The sequence below is a fragment of the Dipodomys spectabilis genome, unplaced genomic scaffold (assembly GCF_019054845.1).
Source record: "Dipodomys spectabilis isolate Male_0828 unplaced genomic scaffold, ASM1905484v1 ptg000083l, whole genome shotgun sequence".
In the NCBI taxonomy this organism is placed as follows: Eukaryota; Metazoa; Chordata; class Mammalia; order Rodentia; family Heteromyidae; genus Dipodomys; species Dipodomys spectabilis.
Genome location: NW_024870760.1, coordinates 956,527 through 977,127, shown reverse-complemented (window position 1 = coordinate 977,127; position 20,601 = coordinate 956,527). Strand labels below are relative to the sequence as shown.

Genomic DNA, 20,601 nt, shown 5'->3' with positions numbered 1-20,601 from the left:
TCTAGAGTCAAAGAAGAGGAATAATACTCAATGCAAGTAGCTTGAAGGGCATAAATTAGTGTCTTTCTTCTGATCCTTGGATCAGAGACCTTCAAAGGACAACTGTTTGTGTCACCTTAGTCCTACAGCATTGCTGACCTGGAGTTGGGCTTTGTCTTTCTAATTTGACTTACATGAAAAACATTTTAAATCACCTGCAAAACCTGACTCCATTGCTGTGGGCCTGAGACAAGGTTGAACATCAAGGTAGAAAGCATGTGTTGGAATGGAGCAGCTCACTTTATGGTGGACAGGAAGTTGAGACAGAGTGGTAGGGACCACGGGCAAGGTCTATCTTTCTAGAGCACATCCTTAGGAATCTGCTTCCTCCTAACGTGGGAACTTTAGGAGGAATTTTCTCACCAGCTCCTCACCAGCTAGAGGCTAAACTTCAATTCATGAGACTTTAGGGGACATTTTATATTAAAGCCATAACAGTAGTCTAAATAATAGAAAGATCCTTGACAGAAATGGCTTTGCTACTATAGTCCCACACAAAGCAATTGGTTGATGTTAGTCACTAATGTTAGATTTCTGCATCTCTGATCCTTGAAATCATATGGTGTTCAGGCCCAATGACTGACAAACAAACAAAGACAAAAAGGGCAGACTGAATCTCGTATCCTCTTGTGGAAAAGTATCTTGTTATTTACAGCATTGGCTGTATGGACAAGAATAGCTACGCGATAACTATTCTGAATTTATTACAAAACTGAAAAATGTGCATCAAAAATCTCAGGGTGTGTTGGCATATGCCTGTAATCACAGCTTCTTAGGAGGTTGAGATAAAGAAAACCACAGTTTACAGCCAGCCTGGGCAAAAAGTGAGAGCCCAACTCATCAAGTCAGTAATGACAGAACACTTTTATAATACCAGCAGAGGTAAGAGAATTGTGGATCTAAAGCTTGCCCTGGGCAAAAACTACAAGATTCTATCCAAAGAAGAAATTAGTACAAGAACTAGGGCTGAAGGTATGCTCAAGCCTGCTCAAGAAAGGCTCACAATGCCTTCCTAGCAACTAGAAGGCCCTAAACTCAAATCCTATTCTTTTCAATAGGAAATTTCATTCAGGGCTGTAGTCAAGAATAGCTATATTCTATAGCTTGCTCATTTAGGGGAATCGCATCTGGGAATCACTGAATTTCCTTTTTCTCTCCCAAAATTAGAAGCTCACAACAAAATTGACTACTAAACCCAAGTACTTATTCAGTAATTACTCTAATTATCATAGTAATGTAATATCAGAGTTGACAGCCCATTCTCTTCATGCTTTTTTTTTTTTTTTTTTTGGGTGCTGGTACTGGGGTTTGAACTCAGAGCCTGATAGCTATCCCATAACTTTTTTGCTAGAGGTTGGTACCACTTAACTACAGCTCTACTTCTGGCTTTTTGATGGTTATTTGGAGATAAGAGTCTTATGGACTCTCCTGACCTGGCTGGCTTTGAAACATGACCCTCAGATCCCAGCTTTCTGAGTAGCTAGGATTATATAGGCATGAGCCACTGGTACCCAGCCTCTTATTCATTTCTTAGCCTTAATACTAATATTTTTGTAGGTCATTCCAAGTTGTTTTGTGGAAGCATGGACAAGTACATATGATATCTTTATTGCTTTCTGTTAGGAAGTTGTTAGTGGTACCAAGAGCATGAGACTGCAGTGGAATAACACTTGCAAACTTTCCATAGGGACTGACACTCAACTGGATAAGGAAGCCTGCTGAGTTCTGTGGAAGAGGACAAGGGGGTGTCAGGAACCAAGGATGCTTCCACTCAGACTTTAGGATTGTAATTTTCTTGAAGTAATTTCAACTATGTATTGTCAAACTTTACAATTTCTCAAGAAAAGTATAGATTTCTATTAGGTTTGGAAGGAATCCTGGTTTTTGAAAGGTGGGTCAATTATTGTTTACATTTGTATCAGTCCTAGGGCTTGAACTCAGGACCTGAGTACTGTCCCTGAGGTTTTGTTGTTTGTTTTTGCTCAAAGCTAGTACTTTACCAATTTCTACTTTCAGCTTTTTGCTAGTCCATTAGAGATAAGAGTTTCGTGGACTTTCCTGGCTGGGCTGACTTCAAATCTTAATCTTCAGGTCTCAGTTTCCTGAGTAGCTAGAATTACAGGTATGAGCCACTGTTGTCCAGACTAAGAACTCATGTTTAAAAAAATATTCTCCACCAATATAAGGTAAGAGAATAAAACTGGATTTAGAGATTTGCATAACAAAGAGACTAATATGGCATCAGCAACTTAAGAATGTGTTAAGACAGCCAGGTGCCTGTGACTCATGCTTATTATTCTAGCTACTCAGGAAGTTGAGATATGAGGATTGAGGTTTGAAGTCAGCCCCAGTAGGAGAGTCCCTGTAACTCTCCAATTTAACACCAAAGAAATCAGAAATAGAGCTGTAGCTCAAGTGGTAGAGCACTAGCCTTGAGCACAAAAATCTCAGGGACAGCACTCAATCCCTGAGTTCAAGCCCCAGGATGGTCTCTAAATGAAAATAAAAGCTGGAAATGGAGCTGTGGCTCAAGTGGTAGAGTGCTAGCCTTGAGCAAACCAACTCAAGAACAGCACTCAGGCCCTGACTTCTAACTCCAGGATGAGCACACACACACACACACACAGATTAAGAGGGTAGATATCAAGTTAAATGCTCTTGTTATGACAGCTAGTAATACAAGCAAAGGGAGATAAGGCAACTTCTGGAAGGCAATGCACATCACTGATGAATGTGCTTGACCAAACTTACCCACTTATCTACACTAAACGTGTAGTTTGTATATCCATTGTACCTCCACAAACCTGTTAAAAACAACAACAAATAGCTGGGCACTAGTGGCTCATGCCTGTAATCCTGGCTACTTAGGAGGCTGCAATCTGAGAATTTCAGTTCAAAACCAACCCACACAGGAAGGTCCTTGAGACTCTTATCTCCAATGAACCATCAGACAAACCAGAAGAGGTGCTGTGGCTCAAAGTGGTAGAGCACTAGCCTTGGGCAAAAGAGCTCAAGACAACACCCTGGCTCTGAGTTCAAGCCCTACAACTGACAAAAACAAATAAACAACAACAAAAAAACCCAGCCAGGTGGGTACTCATGGATCACACCTGTAATCCCAGCTACTTAGGGGGTTGAGGATCCAGATTTAAAGCCATCCTGGGCAGGAAAGTCCATGAGACAATTATCTTCTATTAACCTGCAAAAAGTCAGAAGTGGAGTTATGTCTCAAGTGGTAGAATGCCAGTATTGAGCAAAAAAGTCAAGTGAGAACACATAGCCCTGAATTCAAGCCTCAGTGTCAGCACCAAACCAACAACAAGAAGATTGTACCAAGCCAGACTTGATCCAGACGTAGGTCTTTTGTCTTAAAGATGCCTAGGAAAAGGAATCCAGAACCTGGGGAGGAGGAGGAGGAGGTGGAAGAGGAAGATGAAGAAAGGAGGAGGAGGGTGGGGGGAAGGGAGGGAGGAAGGAAAGGAAGGAAGGAAAGGGAAGAAAGAAAGAAAAGCACTGGACCTGAAATTGGGAAGCATCCTTGGTTTGTGGGCACATTTTCAGCATCCTAATACAAGAAGAAGGTTAGCTATGACATGTGACTATGTCCAGAAGTGTCTTAGCAGGACCTCCAAAGATATGTAAGCGTGGGAAAAAAACTTTCCATTCATCTTTTAGTCATAAATATCTACAGAAGTGACCCACCTTTCCAATATTGCTGCAAACAGTGAGCAGAATTTTTAAAGATAAACAGAAGAATAAAATATAAGAAAAGAGGAAACAGTGGAACCTCAGACAAGGAATTCTTTTTGCCAGTCCTGGGGCTTGAACTCAGGGCCTAGGCATTGTCCCTGAGCTTCTTTTGCTTAAGGCTAGCACTCTACCACTTGAGCCATAGCACTACTTCCAGCTTTTTTGTTGTTTTTTACGTGGTACTGAGAAATCAAACCCAGGACTTCATGCATGCTAGCCAAGCACTCTACCCCTAAGCCACATTCCCAGCCTCAGACAAGGAATTGTTAATTTCACCCTCTCTTTCCAATAAAAGTATGATCAGAATATGTTTTATGTTCTTTTTCTTTTTGGTTGGTCGTAGGCCTTGAACTCTGGGCCTGGGCGCTGTCCCTCAGCTCTTCTGCTCAAGGCTAGCACTGTACCACTTGAACTACAGTGCCACTTCCAGTTTTCTGGTGTTTTATTGGAGATAAGAGTTTCATGGACTTTCCTGCCCGGGCTGGCTTTGAACCATGATCCTCAGATCTCAGGCTCCTGAGTAGCTAGGATTACAGGCGTGAGCCACTGGCGCCCGGCATGTTTTGTGCTTTGAGAAGGATAGACTTCATATTTATGCACATTATTATGTATAATATACAAGCAATAACATTTTGATCTATATTTGTTTTACATAACTTCCCCCCGCTCCCCCCTCCCCGCAAGTTACAAAAAAAGTACTAAGCTATCAACCACTGACTGTTTACAATGTTCTCAGAATATAGGATTATTTTAATTCTCTAATGGTTTCTTCAAGTTTTTCCTTAAGGGCCCCATGAAACTCATACACTTTTTCTTCTTTTTTATAAAACTGAAAGGTTGGAAGACACGCAACTGAACACACTTTCACCACCTCCTCACAATCATCAGCATCCACTTCCAGAAACATCACATTCTCATACTTCACAGACAAGGAATGGTAGAATGGCCTCATAATCCTACAAGAGCTGCACCAAGAGGCTGAGAAGTTCACTACTACCAGCTTATGCTCTGCCTCCCTGAGCATGTCCTTGAATTCATCATGGCTCAGAATCATGTTCACCAGGGTTTCCTTTGGGTATTCTGTCAATTCTTCTTGGAACTTTTCAAGGGTGCTTTTCATGGGCTGCTGCAAGGTTTCCTCTGAGACATTAGTGATGCTGCCCTTCTTAGGCAGGATGGATTTGTATAAGGGTTTGACTTCCTTGAACTTGTTGGTATATACTGAGGACTTGGGGATGCCATCTTTTTTGGACTTGTTGGTTTCCCCTGAAAACTTGGGGATTGTCTCATCGTTAGGTAGAATAGTTTTCACCAAAGACTTGTGATGTAAAGTATATGCTGGGGACTTGGGGGCACTATCCTCACTGAACTGGCTATTTTCTTCTAAGGACTGGAGGAGGACCCCTGGCTTGTATTGGATAGATTTTACTAATTCCTTCAGTTGTATGTAGGCTGAGGACTGGAGGATATCTTCCTTATTGGCCTGGTCAGTTTCCTCTAAGGACTTGAACATGCTCCCCTGCTTGGGAGGCACTGGTTTTGCCAAGGACTTTAAGGTATCTCCTGGCTTGAGTTGGATGTATGCTGAGGACTGGGGGATGTCATCTTCATTGAGTTGGTCAGTTTCCTCTGAGGACTTGTCCTTTCCCTGAGGAATAGTCCTGAGTTTGGGATGAATGGGAATGCCACCTTCATTGGATTGGCTGGTTTCCTCTGAGGTCTTGGGGATGGTCCTCTGCTTGGAATGGATAGGTTTTGCCATGGACTTGAGGACATCTTGCTTAGGTTGCATGGGTACAGAGGACTTGGGGATGCTGCCCTCATTAGACTGGCCAGTTTTCTCTGAGGAATTGGAGATGGTCCTTTGTCTAGGTTGAACTGTCTGTGTTGCAGACTTGAGGAAACCACCCACATAGGACTGGACAGATTCCTCTGGGGACTCGGAAGTACCACTTTCATTGAACTGGTTGTTTTCCTCCGCATCCTGAGGGATAGTCTTCTGTCTGGGCCCAATGGTCTGTGCTGAAGGCTTGAGGAAACCACCCACATAGGACTGGACAGATTCCTCTGGGGACTCGGAAATACCACTCTCATTGAACTGGCTGTTTTCCTCTGCATCCTGAGCGCTAGTCTTCTGTCTGGGCCCAATGGTCTGTGCTGAAGACTTGAGGAAAACACCCACATAGGACTGGGCAGATTCCTCTGGGGACTCGGAAATACCACTCTCATTGAACTGGCTGTTTTCCTCTGCATCCTGAGCGCTAGTCTTCTGTCTGGGCTCAATGGTCTGTGCTGAAGACTTGAGGAAACCACCCACATAGGACTGGACAGATTCCTCTGGGGACTGGGAAGTACCACTTTCATTGAACTGGCTGTTTTCCTCTGCGGCCTGAGGGATAGTCTTCTGTCTGGGTCCAATGGTCTGTGCTGAAGACTTGAGGAAACCACCCACACAGGACTGGACAGTTTCCTCTGGGGACTTGGAAATACCACTCTCATTGAACTGGCTGTTTTCCTCTGCGGGCTGAGGGGTGGAATCCTGTTTGGGCTGGATAGTTTTTGCCATGGACTTGGGGATTCTACCATGCTTAGACTGGGTAACAGGTACTGCGGACTTAGGAATGGTTCCCCTTTTTGCTGAGATCTTTGGTGTGTTGCCCATTTTAAACTGGGGTTTTGGTGGGGACTTAAGAACAGTCTCCTGTTTGGAGTCATCTGGCTGGAAACTGATGGAGATGTTGTTTATTGAGAAATTAGGGATATTGCTATTCTGCTGTGAGGTCTCAGGCTTCTCTCTGGACATATGGAGTAAGTGGCTGACCACCGAACAGAGGCCTTCTCTTTGGTATGGGTTATGTCCAAGAACTCTGAGATCAGAACAATTGTATTTCTGGAAGAAAAATACTTGTAATGAAGTTTTTGAACAAAAAATAAGTAAATAAAAATGCAAAAGAAGCAACAAACAAAACACTTGATGTCCTTCTCAGAAAAACAAATGAAGTCTGATTAAGTATTCACTGAATAACTTCACTCACCAGGAGACCAAGTAGTAGATGATTCCCTGCATCTCTCTCTCCCTCCTTCTCCCCCCCTCCACACACACACACACACACACACACACACACACACATACACACACACACACACACAGTTTTCATGACAACTTATTCTTGGTTCAACACTGACACCTACTTAATGCAATTCTTCTCTTCCTTTCTCCCCTTTACCACTGATATCACCTTCATTTGTTTCTCTCTCTCTCTTTCTCTCTCTCTCTCTCTCTCTCTCTTTCTCTTCTCCCCCTTTCTGGAGTGGGGGGCAGGGTGCCAGTACTACTTGAGCTTGAACTCAGAATGTCAAGCTCTCAATTGGCTTTTGCCATTTAAGGCTGATATTCTACCACTTGAGCCATGCCTTCATTTCTGGCTTTCGATGGTTAATTGAACTTAAGTTTCTACCCAGGCTGGTTTTGAGCCTGAATCCTTAGATCTCAGCTTCTTGAGTAGCTAGAATTACAGGAGTTGGCCACCAGTGCCCAGCTCATTTGTTTCTTCTTGATTGTTCTATTTCATTTCTGGTTCTTTTTGGGACTCCAGCTTGAACAACTTCTATTTACAGCTCTTTGTTCTACCTCCATTCCTGATCTTTCATAGATGTTTCACAGTGAAAGCTTTACTCCACCATAAAACTTTTTTCCAGTTTATCTAAATTGATAACAAAATGTGAGTTACAGCTTATACTCAGGTAGCACTTACAGTTGGTCTTCTCCATCAGTACTCCCAACAGTGATACCTGAGAGCTTCAGCACAGTCTTGGTGCTGGTGGCTACACTGGATGAGGCTGTGGTGACATATACATCCACAGGCATTATTTCCTAAAGCACCACAAACCACTGACATCAGTGCCATTATGATCAGCACTTTACAGATGGGAAAGCTGAACCTTACAGAAGATACATAGCTCATTTAAGGTCACAAAGCAGGGATGAGGGCTGGGCCTAAAGTCCATACTCAGAATAGCTGTACTAGACTCTGATCTTTGTTGAATTTCCTGTCCAGACTGGGTAATGTAAACAAATGTTCCTATAATCTACCTCCAGGGTTCTCTAGACCCTCCTTTCTCTTTATGACTTTCTTATTATGTTAGTACATTTTTTGTTACTATAACAAAACATTCCAGGCTGGAAATTTTATGAAAAGAGAAATTTAGGGGTAGGGCATAGATGTAGTGGTAAAGTGCCTAACAACACCTCATGGTATATAAACATGAGGTCCAACAATGATGGAGTAGATCAAGAGGAAGAAATCACAGGGTAACACAGGTAGCCAGAGCATGGGGAAAAGCCAGACCTTCTCCTAACAACCTTCTCACAAGGACTCTGTATCTCAGGTTCATGAGAACTACCTCAATCCCTTCCAAAGGCAGTACTGTCAACTACCCTCTTGCCCCTCCCCCATGCCCTGACAAAGTACCTCACCACCTCTTAAAGGTCCTACCACATCTCTGCTGCCACATTGGGTACCAAGCTTCCAAAGTAAGCTTTTAGAAGACATACCAGATGGAAACCACAGCATAACTACATGTCCCAAGATCATTCTAGCCTTTTTTGGAAAACTGTCACCTGATGGCAAATGTCCAGCTTCTGTCATATAGCCTCTGTCCCATCTTCCACCTCCATGAGCTTCACCTATACTTTTTCAGTACCTCCAGTTTACCATCTTCTTACTCTCACCCTCCTCGTGCTCCATCCTAGCTCATTCTATAGAATTGAGATCCAATCCCTTTCCTCAGTAATGAGGAGGGAGTTGAGTGGTGGAAAGCTTGCCTGGTATGTATAAGACCCTGGGTTAGATCCTTAGCACATAAATACCTCTCCTCCAGGAATATCTGGAAGTCTGTCAGTTTTAGACTACTTGTTTATTTCCCAATCTCTTTAGAACACATGCTGCTCAAGATATGGGTCAACATAGAGTTTTATATTCTTGATGTATACTTTTTTTGTTTTACCACATCAGTGTGAGAGTTGAAACTAAAAAGATTGCCTAAGTAAAATAGAAGCTTCAGAACATCTATTATTATTTATACCAGAACATATTTTGTATGTATGTGGATGCTAGTACTCAGGGCCTCCTGCTTTTGTTTGGCTATTTTGCTCAAGATTGGCACTATGTAGCACTTGAGCCACAGCTCTGCCTCAGATTTCTGCTGGTTAACTGCTGATAAGACTTTTCTTCCTGGTCTGGTCCCATGCCACAATTCTCAGATCTGTCTCCTGAGTAGCTCAGATTACACATGTGAGCTACCATCACCCAGCTGAAATGTATTTTTAAGGGGGAGTGGAGATGGAGGAAAGAGATGTTGGTCTTAGCAAATTCATAATTTTTTTTAAATTTTAAATTTTTATTTTTTGTGAACATGCTGTACAGAGGGGTTACAATTACATGGGCAAGATAATGAGTACATTTCTTATCAAGCATTGCAGCCTCCTCCTTTGTTTACCCTTCACATCCCTTCCCCCCCCCCCCCCCCCCCCCCCCCCCGGACCAAAGTTGTAAAGTTCGTTTTTGACATAACAACCTGTACTTCTCATAGTTGCATCGGGTCCGCCTGTATCCTTAAATGACTTGTAAATTCATAATTTTTGGTATTGTTACTTAATCCTTTTCTAAGGAAAGAGCTCATCCTGACAAAATAAGCTATTTCTTTCCTGGCTGATTGGCTTTGGGTAAAGAGTTAACAGAACTTTAGGATGTAATGTATGAATTTATTCTCTACTATAAAAGGCTGCAGCAGCTGATTGTGCAACATTTTAAAGCAGATAATGAAAATAAATATCAGACACTTATCATCTAATATAGTCTTCCTTAGTATTAGGAGAAAGGAAGCAAAAACATAAGATTGGACATAAGTAATGTAAGTCCTTCTGTTGGTCAGCTTTCCAGCAATGCAACAAATACCTGAGTTATCAATTTAAAAGCGGAAAGGTTTGTGTCAGGGGCTAGTAGTGGCTCATGCCTGTATTCCTAGTTACTCAGGAGACTGATCTGAGAGTCATGGGTCAAAGCCAGCCTGAAAGGCAACTCTAGTTCCTATGTTCTTATGTTAGTGGGGAAAAAAGGCAGAAGTAGAGGTATAGGTCAAATGGTAGAGCACCAACCTTGAGCCAGCCAAGCAAGAGTGCAAGGTTCTGAGTTCAAGCCCCAGTACTGGCACAAAGAAAGAAGGAGAGAGACAGAGACAGAGACAGAGAAATGAAGAAAAGAAAGAGAAAGAAAGGAAAAAAGAGAGAGAGAGCAAGAAAGGCAGATTTGTTTTGGACTCACAGTTTTGGATATTTTAGCGGATAGTCAGCTAGCCCCATTCCTTTGGACCTGTTGTTAGATGGTATATTATGGCAGGTGAATGTGACAGAGGAAATTATTTACCTCATGGTGGCTGGGAAGCAAGGAAAGAGAAGGGCCTGGGCTTCTACTGTCTCTTTCAAGGTCATAGCCTCCAGTGACCAGAAAATATCCCATTGGGCCTCATCTCTTAAGGTCACTACCACTTACAATAGTGTCACAGGCTGGAGGTCAAGCCTTTAATGGGCATTTGCTAGACATTGAGCCAATTCTTTTGCCGTTGCTGGTAGTGGTGGTGATGGTGGAGGTGGTGGTAGTGGAGCTTAAACTCTGAGCCTGGGCTCTGTTCCTCAGCTCTTCAGTTCAAGGCTAGCACTCTACCACTCAAGCCACAGCACCACTTCCAGTTTTGTTAGTGATTTATTGGAGATAAGAGTCTCATGGACTTTTCCTGCCCTGGCTGGCTTTGAACCACAATCCTCAGATCTCAGTCTCCTGAGTAGCTAGGATTACAAGTATGAGCTACTGGTGCCCCGCTCACAGTCCTTGTGGTTGTGTCTAGGATCAGACTAGGTTGACTGCTTCACATGGGAAAACAGCAAGAGGCCAGAGCACTTGGCACAGCTATGTTTACCCCTAGATAGTTGGAGGGAAGTGGAGGAATTGAAACACTGAAGTGCTATCACCAAGAGAAAGTGTTCTTTACCCTGAAATCCTACAAACAAGCATTTATAATTTGGTATCTCTGCTCTTTGAGGAGATAGGGCTGTAGGGGGAAAAGAGTTGATCTATTTAGAAAATGTTTATGCTACATTGTATCTTAGATAAAACGCAGAGATCTGTGACCCTGAGCTATTCTCCTTCCCAGTTTTAGGTTACAATTTTGCCTGTTAGGTTCTAGTAGTTCCTACTCTTCCTCCCACATTTCACATGGTTTCCAAGAAACTTGAAATATTGATGGCTCTCCTCATAAAATATATGTTTTCCTTCAGTACAAGCTGTCTGCAAATTGCTCAAGAGTCTTTATGTATGTGAGGGTTGTGTCTCGGGAAACAGAAACCACCACTTATTTTTGGCATAGGATAGCTTAGGCAATAATAAAACATATGGAAAAGCTCCTATTGAGGTTAAGGGTCCAGAAGCATTTCCCAGAATGCTGGGAGGCCTTCAGGGCTACTGTAGCCTCAGGAACCCTAGAAAAGCAGAGAGGGAATCAGAGACCACCACTGTCATAGCTGGGCTGGCTGCAGGAACTTTCTGCGAGAGCTGTATCTAGCATGAACCACCATGGTCTAGACTTCCTCTCTGCTTAGAGGTAGAGGTAAATGAACGTTGGTATTCTGCTCAAACAGTCTTTCCACCTGGCACCTTGCAGGAGGAACAGAGCAAGGAGTGAATAATGGCCTCCTCAACAGGCTCATTTGTTGGTGGAATCTTTTTTTTTTTTTTTTTTTTTTGAGTCCGGTCGTGGGGCCTGAACTCTGGGCCTGAGCACTGTCCCTCAGCTCTTCAGCTCAAGGCTAGCGCTCTAAGTTGGTGGAATCTTAATTTGCACCCAGAATGCAAGGAAGTTGGTATCAACACAAAGTGGGAATTCATTTCTACCCTTACAAACACAACATTAGAGACTAGCTTTAAAAAAAATATGGGAAAGTGGCTCAGTGGTAGAGTGCTTACCTCTCCTGCATGAGGCCCTGAGTTCGATTCCTCAGCACCACATAAGTAGAAAAAACTGGAAGTGGTGCTGTGGCTCAAAGTGGTAGAGCACTAGCCTTGGAGAGCTGAGGGACAGTGCCCAGACCAGAGTTTAGGCTCCACAACTGACATAATAATAACACACACACACACACACACACACACACACACATTATCCTGGTATAAATGTGTGCTTTTATACTTTCATAAACAATACACATTTATAATAAAAAAAATTAGAAAACATCCCTAAAAAGGAAACAAAAATTACTTATCACGTCCATTTTCAGGGATCATGGGTACTAGGTCCATTGTTGGTCTTTTTCTGCCCACATGCAGATTTTTTCAAATGAGACATTTTCAAACAGATTTTATTTTCATAATCATATTTCCTTAAGAATGTATTCTTGGAAGTGGAGGTATGGCTCAAGTGGTAGAGCACTGGCTATGAGCAAAAAAAGCTAAGGGACAGCACCCAGTCCATGAGTTCAAGCCCCAGAACCAGCACCAGAAAAATAAATGAAAGAAAAATAGTATATTCTGGTGCTCTCTCCCAGAAAAGGGACCCAGTGATGGTGCTTTGACACAATAGCTCCTCCCTCAATTGTCCCTCTCTCCCTCACACTGAGGCTTCCTGGCCAGTGTCTGTACAGATAGCACAGTTCTTGCTTTATTATGGACTTTTATTCCTAGACTCCTTAGGAATAAACCTGGTAACTTCAAAATATTGGAAAGTTCTACCTCAATTAGTTTATCTGATATATTGCTCATGGGTGGTGAACTTTAAGCAGAAAAACAGAAGTGATTTTTTTCCCCCAGTTGTGGGTCTTGAACTCAGGGCCTGGGTGCTCTCCCTGAGTTTTATCACTCAAGTCTAGTGCTCTACCACTTTGAGCCACAGCTCCACTTCTGGCTCTTTTGTGTGATTGATTGGAGATAAGAGTCTCACAGACTTTCTTGCCTAGGATGGCTTCCAATGCAATGTTCACATCTCAGCCTCCCTAATAGCTAGGATTACAGGTGTGAGCCACTGGCAACCAGTGAATGGGTGATGGGTGAATCCCATCAGTGAGATAGAGAAGATAAAGAGGTTGAATTGGAAAGCTGGTGAATACAGGCAACTCTTCTCGCAGAGACCTGCAGCCCTGTGAATACACTTAACACTTAGAAAACTGAGCCATGAGAGCAGGAGAGGAAAGAAAGAGCAGAAAAACAATACCAATAACCCAGATCAACTCTTATGAATGGGACACCATGATGACCAGAGGAGAGCCAGGAGACACAGCACATGAAGCCTGGCATAATGGCATCTGCTCTGCTCTACTCTGACCCTAAAATCCAGACAATTCTGAGGACAGGATCTCCCAAGTTCAAGGCACTGGATTGATAGGTCCAGTAACCTATCATTCCAGTCCCCGCCCTGTCCTTCAGGCACATCCATCACCTGAGAGGTAGGATTTCTCTGGGGCTAAACATCAGGATGTGTTTACACATCCTCTCTTGGATCTAAACTACTTAGTTTATCTGCAATTCAAAGGATGGCTTGTCTCACCTCTAGGCATTGGAAGCTGGGTAGACAGCCCCTATCACCTGGTTAGGCAACAGGATGGTTGTGAAAGCAAGATGACTTACTTAGACCCTTACTTCACTGTTTTTACTATAAACTTATGAAGGTACATGCTACTAAACATGACTGATCATTGATGACCTTGAGCACTTGGTTGAAGAGGTCTTGTTGAGTTTCCCCCCAACATTTTCCTTATGTACACTTTAGAAGGAGACAGGCTTAGGGCATGGAGGATTGCCTGAGCTCCTGAGGGAGCTGAGCAATGGTTTCAACATCAAGGTCAGGGACAGACATGAAAAGATACTTGAAGCTGCCTGAGCTGTCAATTCCAGGACAGTGAGACCAGCAGTTTGGGATCAGATGATACGAGAAAGCAAACCAGCAAGTCTCTATTAATTGGGTGATTCAGATCTTCTGGTCTGAGCTATTAACTCAAAGTTCTCCAGTCAAAACTTCCTCCTCATATGTGAGAATGAGTTTAGAAAGTAGGACAGGCCTTGGCATGGATACAGCTTGCCCTACTTTCTCTGAATTAAATTAAACTCCCTCTGCTCCTTCCTTACAAATGAGAAGAACTGGGCTAGGGATGTAGCTCAGAGGCAGAGCGCTTGCCTAGGATGTGTAAGGCCCTGGGTTCCGACCTCAGCATGAGAAGGAGGGCGAGGAAGGTCTAATGAATATGAATATGATGCATTCTTCTCAGATTTGTTTTGTGGACAGAACAGGATACAATTTGAAAGTAGTTCATGAATCCAGGGTCTGGGATCTGTCCCTGAGCTCTTTTTACTCAAGGCGGCACTCTACCAATTTGAGCCACATTTTCTGGTGGTTAATTGGTTCAAGATGTACCTAGGCTGGCTTTGAACTGCAATCCTCAGATCTTAGCCTCCTGAGTAGCTAGGATTACAGGCATGTGCTACCAGCTCTAGTCTATTTTACTTAGGTCTAATGATCTTGGGCAATTACCCTCCTGAGCCTTTATCTACTCATCTGTAAAATGGAGACAATAATAGTATCAACCACATAAAGATTGTTAAAATGAGCTGTGAAATACTTGAGACTGTCTAACACAGCAGGCTGCTTGATTCATATGGCATATCACTGATAGTTTTTTCTCTTTTATTTATTTCGGTTGTAGGGCTTGAATTCAGGGCCTGGATACTATCCCTGAGCTCTTTAACTCAAGGCTAGTGCTTTACTACTTTGAGCCACAGTGACACATCTGGTTTTCTGGTGGTTAACTGGAGATAAGAGTCTCTTGGTTTTCCTGCCCTAGCTGGCATTGAACCATGACCCTTAGATCCCAGCCTCCTAAGTAGCTAAGATTATAGACATGAGCCACCAAAACACAGCTGTGACAGTTTTGAGTTTTTCCTTGTTGAACTCAGAGCTCTGTTCTTGCTAGGCAAGCGCTCTACCACGTGAACCACATCCCCAACTCATTTTGCTTTATTTTTTTTTTCAAGATAGGGTCTTTTATTTATGCCTAGGCCCACATGGACCTCCTATTTATGCTATTTATATCCTCCTACTTATGCTTCCTGTGTAGCTTTGATGACAGGTGTGGGCCACCGTACACTGCTTTCAGTAGTTGATTCAGTAGCATTTGATTAACCTTTTTGCCCCAGCTGATCTGAACTATTATCCTCCTGATCCCTGCCTCACAATAGCTAGAATTATAGTTGTGAGTCATTGCACCGGGACCCTTTTGAATTCTTGCTTGGTGCAAGGGCCACAGAGGAAAAAAAAAATGCTTCTCTGAGAAAAAAACCTTGTGGCTCAACTCAGGTAGCGCCATGAGCATTACGTTCCCAATAGAAAGCATTTGTGGGATTATGGGAGCTCCTCTTGAACCAGTCTCACCCCAAGCACTGCTTGCTTAGTCCTCAGGGCATGGTCATGACTTAGCTTCCAAGGGCTGATAATATGCTAATGTGTTGGTGGTAGATGCTTTCAGAATTAGTACTGTTGTTTGAATTTTATAAAAGTAGTATAATGTGTGTCTACCACAGAGCATCCCAATAGAGTTGGAGAGAATCCTATAATCAGACACAGTAGAGACAGGTGCTGGTGGCTCATGCTTGTAATTCTAGCTATTCAGGAGGCTGAGATCTGAGGATCACCGTTCAAAGCCAGCCCAGGCAGAAAAATCCCCATGAGACTCTCTCGTCGCCAGTTAATCACTCAAAAACTAGAAATGGAGCTATGGCTTAATGTGGTAGAGCAACAGCCTTGAACAAAAGAGCTCAGGGACAGCGCCCAGGCCCTGAGTTCAAGCCCCACAAACAACCAAAAACAAAACAACACAGTAGTATTTCTACAGGCTAGTGAGCAAATATTCACCCACATCAGTTCAGGATTGGTTTCTTAAGCTTCTTCTTCCCCCCTCTCCATTACTGGGGCTTGAACTTAGGACCTGGGCACTATCCCATAGTTTTTTTCACTCAAGTACTCTGCCACTTGAACCACAGCTCCACTTCTGGCTTTTTGCTGATTCATTGGAGATAAGACTCTCACAGACTTTTCAGCATGGGCTGGTTTTGAACTGTTAACCTCAGAGCTCAGCCCCTTGAGTAGGATTATAGGTCTGAGCCATCAGACCTATCTTGAGAACTTTTTAATTTATGAAGCTTTCTGGGTTCCAGAATTGTGGTTATGTATACATGTACGTGCCTATCTTCATTTAACATGCTCGGGGGGCGGGGGAGGGGGTGGCTCATTTGCTAAAGTTCCATCAACCAGCAACTGGTAGAATAGGGAGCAGGATTTGGATGGTCTGATTCTAAATTTCTGACTCTGACTTTCTTAACCTCTATACATCATTGCTTCCCCCACCCCCCCCACCCCCCCCCCGCCCCGCAAAAAAAAAAAAAAAAAAAGTGAACAGATCACAAAAAGTATCAGGTAAGAGGAGCTCTTCCCAGCTCCAGGGAAAAGTCAACGCTTATGAGATCATTACAAACACCAAGTTCCCTGTCCAAAATCATGTGCACATGATTTCACTTCATCTTGATGTCATCCCCAGAATGGGATACTAGATACTCAGTACTGAGACTGAGAGGCTGTATAACTCCCTCAGGATCCTTTGAAGAAGAGAGAAGAGCCCAGGTTTCTACCCATGTGGCCAAAAGGCCTACTCCAGCCTGTAGCTTATCTGTAGTTGCAGGAACTTCTCATTCTGGCCATTCTTGGCTTACATTGTTTTTCTGTTTCCTTTTGTGTAAGCCTGACAATTATGCAGATCCGATGGGGCATGGAGGACTAATTCAGCACCTGATGAGTGGATGGGATGAGTGGACTCATAAGGAGTGGGTAGATAGGTAAGTGAACGGAGGAATGCATGGGTGAGTAGATGGAGATACAAAGGGGCCCTTGCTTACATCCAAAATCTCCCTGGTGCTCCAAACGAGGGAAGGAAATGGCCTGAGTCAGGTATACAAGACAGAGGACAGAAAGGCCAAGAGTGGATGGGCATGGGGTCTGTAAACTACAGACCAGACAGATGAATCAGATTTTCACAGAAGCCCTCTAGCAATGTGCATGAACCCTGATACTTTTTGTGAACTCTAGGAAGAAGTGAGAGAAACTTAAATTCTGATAGCATGTTTATAACAAAAGTGCTGGAAGCTACTATAAGCCACGTAAGAGAACTAGATTAACTGAATTCAGCTTTCTGCATCCGACACAGTGAGGTCTTATGCCATGTTATATGGCCTCCTGCCCACAGTTGGTGAATTAGTCTAGGATGCAGAATCCCAGGCAGTTGAATCTTCAGATAGTTTCAGTCCCAGCCAACATCTCAATTTAGTTGTATTAGCTACTCCAGCCAGACTCACTCAACTAAGCCACTTTCAAATTCCTGCCCTCAGAAACTGAAAGATGGTGTTTATTGTTTCATACCAACTTAAACTCAGAGCACTGTGTTATAAGCAATAGATTATATATGATATTAAATACACACTGTAAGATTATTAGACTTTGCCAGAGAACCACACAGACATCCAGGTACAGAGAACAAAGACAGGTTTATTGCCAGGAAAGGGGGCCAGCAAGACTCTCACAAGGGAGAAGTGAGAAGCACCGGCTATTGTCTGGGGTGACCTATATAACCTAGGAGGTCTAGGAGGGGCTAGAAGGGGCTAGGAGACTGAACCCTGGTGTGGACGTGTGGGCCAGGCCTTCATCATGGCAGACTAGGATTTATGACTACTGTCCAAATAGTAGATAAGGGGTCCTGCAGCTGCCCAGACCTGAAGGTCACTCTAACGGGCTCTTGTTGCCTTATGTAGTGGTAGCTGCCCCAGAGAAGTACCATCCCAAGGTAAAGGGGGTTGGAGGCTGATTATTTACTGCCTTTACTACATGGGCCTAGTGTTGCCTAGGAAGGGAGCATGCTAAGCTGTGGAGAAGGGAAGGAATGGACTAAGCTATGGGAAAGGACTAATTTGGCTAACACTGTCCCTGAGCTTCTTTTGCTCAAGACTAGCAATCTACTACTTGAGCCACAGCGCCACTTCCAGCTTTTTCTGTTTATGTGATACTGAGGAATTGAACTCAGGGCTACATGTATGCTAGACAAGCACTCTACCACTAAGCTACACTCCCAGCTCTAAGTATATTTTTAACTCACCTTTGTCAATATCAACACTTAAATGTTGGAGACCTGTATTGCAACCCTGGGTTTTGAATTCATGTGAGCATTTTTGTTGTTTGTTTTAACCCTGTTACTAGTTTATTTAGGCTGCAGATTAATGCACAATAATTAAAATAGGACTTATAGCTTTTAGGCCAGCATATGAAACTGAGGAAGCAGCAGAATAAACATAAATTGATGAGTTTAAATACTGAGGAAATACAACAAACCTGTAGGCCATCTGGAGCTTTTCTCCTCTCTTAGGTAGATGATAGCAGGTGAGCCAATGAACTCTCCTGACCCCATGGTCTTTTGTTTTCTTCCACAGTACTTGTGGTAAGATTTCTAACCAGAAGATTCATCTGGGAGTACGACCCCATTCTGAGCAGGTCCTGTTTTGTTTCTTCTTTCTCCTCTTTTCATCCTCTTTCTCGTCCTCTCCCTTCTCCTCCTCCTATTCCTTCCCATCCTCTTTCTCAAATATACTTTATTCTTTGTGCATTTGATAAGCATTTGTAATTCAACTTTCAACTGTGGCAAAGGCCACAGTTCTGTTACTCAAGTTGTATATAGCACAATTCCCATGAGTCCTGTTATACACCCTCATCGATGTGCAGGATGGCAGCCTAGCATTTCATGTTCTGCCTTTGAGAAGCATGTTGATACCATGTAGATTACTGACTCATTCCAATTATCCCATAGCTTTCACCATGGGCCTGTGCTCTACTTTGCTTCCATTTCCTTTTGTGTGAGTGTGCCAATACTGGGACTTGAACTCAGTCTCTCAAACTCTTGTTTAGCTTTTAATCCTAGGCTAATATGCTACCACTTGAGGCACACCTCCACTTCTGGCTTTTTGCTGGTTAATAGGTGATAACAGTCTCTCAGATTTGTCTTAGATTGACTATGAACTCTGATTCTCAGATCTCAGCTTCCTGAGTAGCTAGGATCATGAAACACTAGTGCTTGACACTGTTTATCTGTATACATATTGCCACCAGTGCCTCAGTGAACATCCTTCTACATGTATTCAGAGGTACAATGCATTTATTTCTCTGGAGAATTACCACTCTTAATTCTGAATTAAAAGCAATTCAAAAATTTTTGAGTAATAAGAAACAGACAAATGTGGTAAAACTTAAAATATTTTATTAATACAGAACAGTGTGTGTTAAAACCCAAAATAATGGATAGAAAGAGGTGTTGTCAAAGGAGCACTTTACTATGCATTAGAGGACAAGGTGCAAAGATCCTCTGTAAAGGAATCTTGCAAATGCAAGAACCGGGTCCAGCCCAGTGGAAGACCTTTGCAGAGGCAGAAGGAAAAGGCTGCAGTTGGTGTGATTGCACAGTCACTGGGTCTCTGGTCAATGGTAGTGAGTACAATCTCCATAGCTGCTTGGCTTCACCATAGCTCAGAGACCTCTGGTTCAGAAGCTGGATGGCTGACCACTCTGTTTGGCAGAGTAGTGAGAAGTGAAGCCCACCCACACAAAGCAGCTTACTTCTGGCTATAGCAGGCCTCAGCGTTGACCTTTGAGGAAATAGCTCAGTCATCCAAACTTCCCTCAGGAAAAGAGCTTGGTTTTCATCAGGGCATAGCCCAATGGTTGGCTAAAACTCAGCTTGGAGTCTTCAACATTATGCTTTGCAAAGTTAATGTCCTATACAGCATCCTAATGAACCACTTCTAGTCTGGAAAGTGGCAAGTCAATTCAGTATCTGTGGGGAATGTTTGCATGACTCCACTGCTATTCTCAGGGGTTAAGAACTCCACCTAAGCTTTATAAGCCCGACCTTATAAAGCACATGCCTGTGAGCCAAACCCACACTGTTCTTTTGTTGTTGTTTTGATTCTTGTTATGCTGGTATCAGGGCTTGAAATCAGAGCCTTAGCTTTTCTACTCAAGCTAGAACTCTAGCACTTGAGCTAGAGCTTTACTCTGGCTTTTTGGTGGTTAATTGGAGAAAAAAGACTCACAGACTTTCCTGCCCAGGCTGTCTTTAAAGCTTGAGCCAGCTCCCACACTGTTTGAAAAGGATTACATGCCAGTATAACCAATAGAAAATCATATTTACACATATACACACATATATTACACATGAAAATGGAGGAAGGGTAAATTTTGGGAGATGAGGCCAAGATGCACATCCCATAAAACTACTTGACATTTTCAGCAAAGCAATTTCTAGGTCTTTTCATACTATTGTTAAATGCTGATGGCTCAACTTAAAACAACTAGAAAATCATGTCAAGCTAAAATCAAGAAAATAGGCAAGTGCCATTGTAGACAAGCTTGAAGCATCTATTTTCAGGAAAAACTCAAGATACTATGTGTCCAAGGGTCATCTACTCTCTTATCTCCTTGTGGTGATTATAGCACTTTGTCCTCTGCTGGCTTCAATAGCTAAGGCACAATTGAAGGTGTATGAAATAAGGTAACAAAAAAAGTGTTTCATGGGTGTGGAGCTGTGGCTCAAGTGGTAAAATGCCAGCTTTGAGCATGAAAACTAAGGGACAGCATCTAGTCCTGGTGCACACATACACAAGAGTGTTTTTTATAACCTCACTTGCT

General features: G+C 43.0%; 1 protein-coding gene and 1 long non-coding RNA gene across 2 annotated transcripts; one reads left to right on the top strand and one right to left on the bottom strand.

The window, feature by feature from the left end:
- Positions 1-4,534: 4,534 nt before the first annotated feature.
- Positions 4,535-6,856, bottom strand: Txndc2 (thioredoxin domain containing 2). Its single transcript, XM_042683690.1, is given in 3 exon segments — positions 4,535-6,621; positions 6,624-6,693; positions 6,833-6,856. Coding segments are annotated over 3 exon segments (2,181 nt in total).
- A 2,341-nt stretch (positions 6,857-9,197) lies between these two features.
- On the top strand, positions 9,198-19,115 carry LOC122110964. Its single transcript, XR_006147953.1, has 3 exons — positions 9,198-9,209; positions 11,591-11,594; positions 19,035-19,115. It is a non-coding gene; the product is annotated as an uncharacterized LOC122110964 (long non-coding RNA).
- The last annotated feature ends 1,486 nt before the right edge of the window (positions 19,116-20,601 follow it).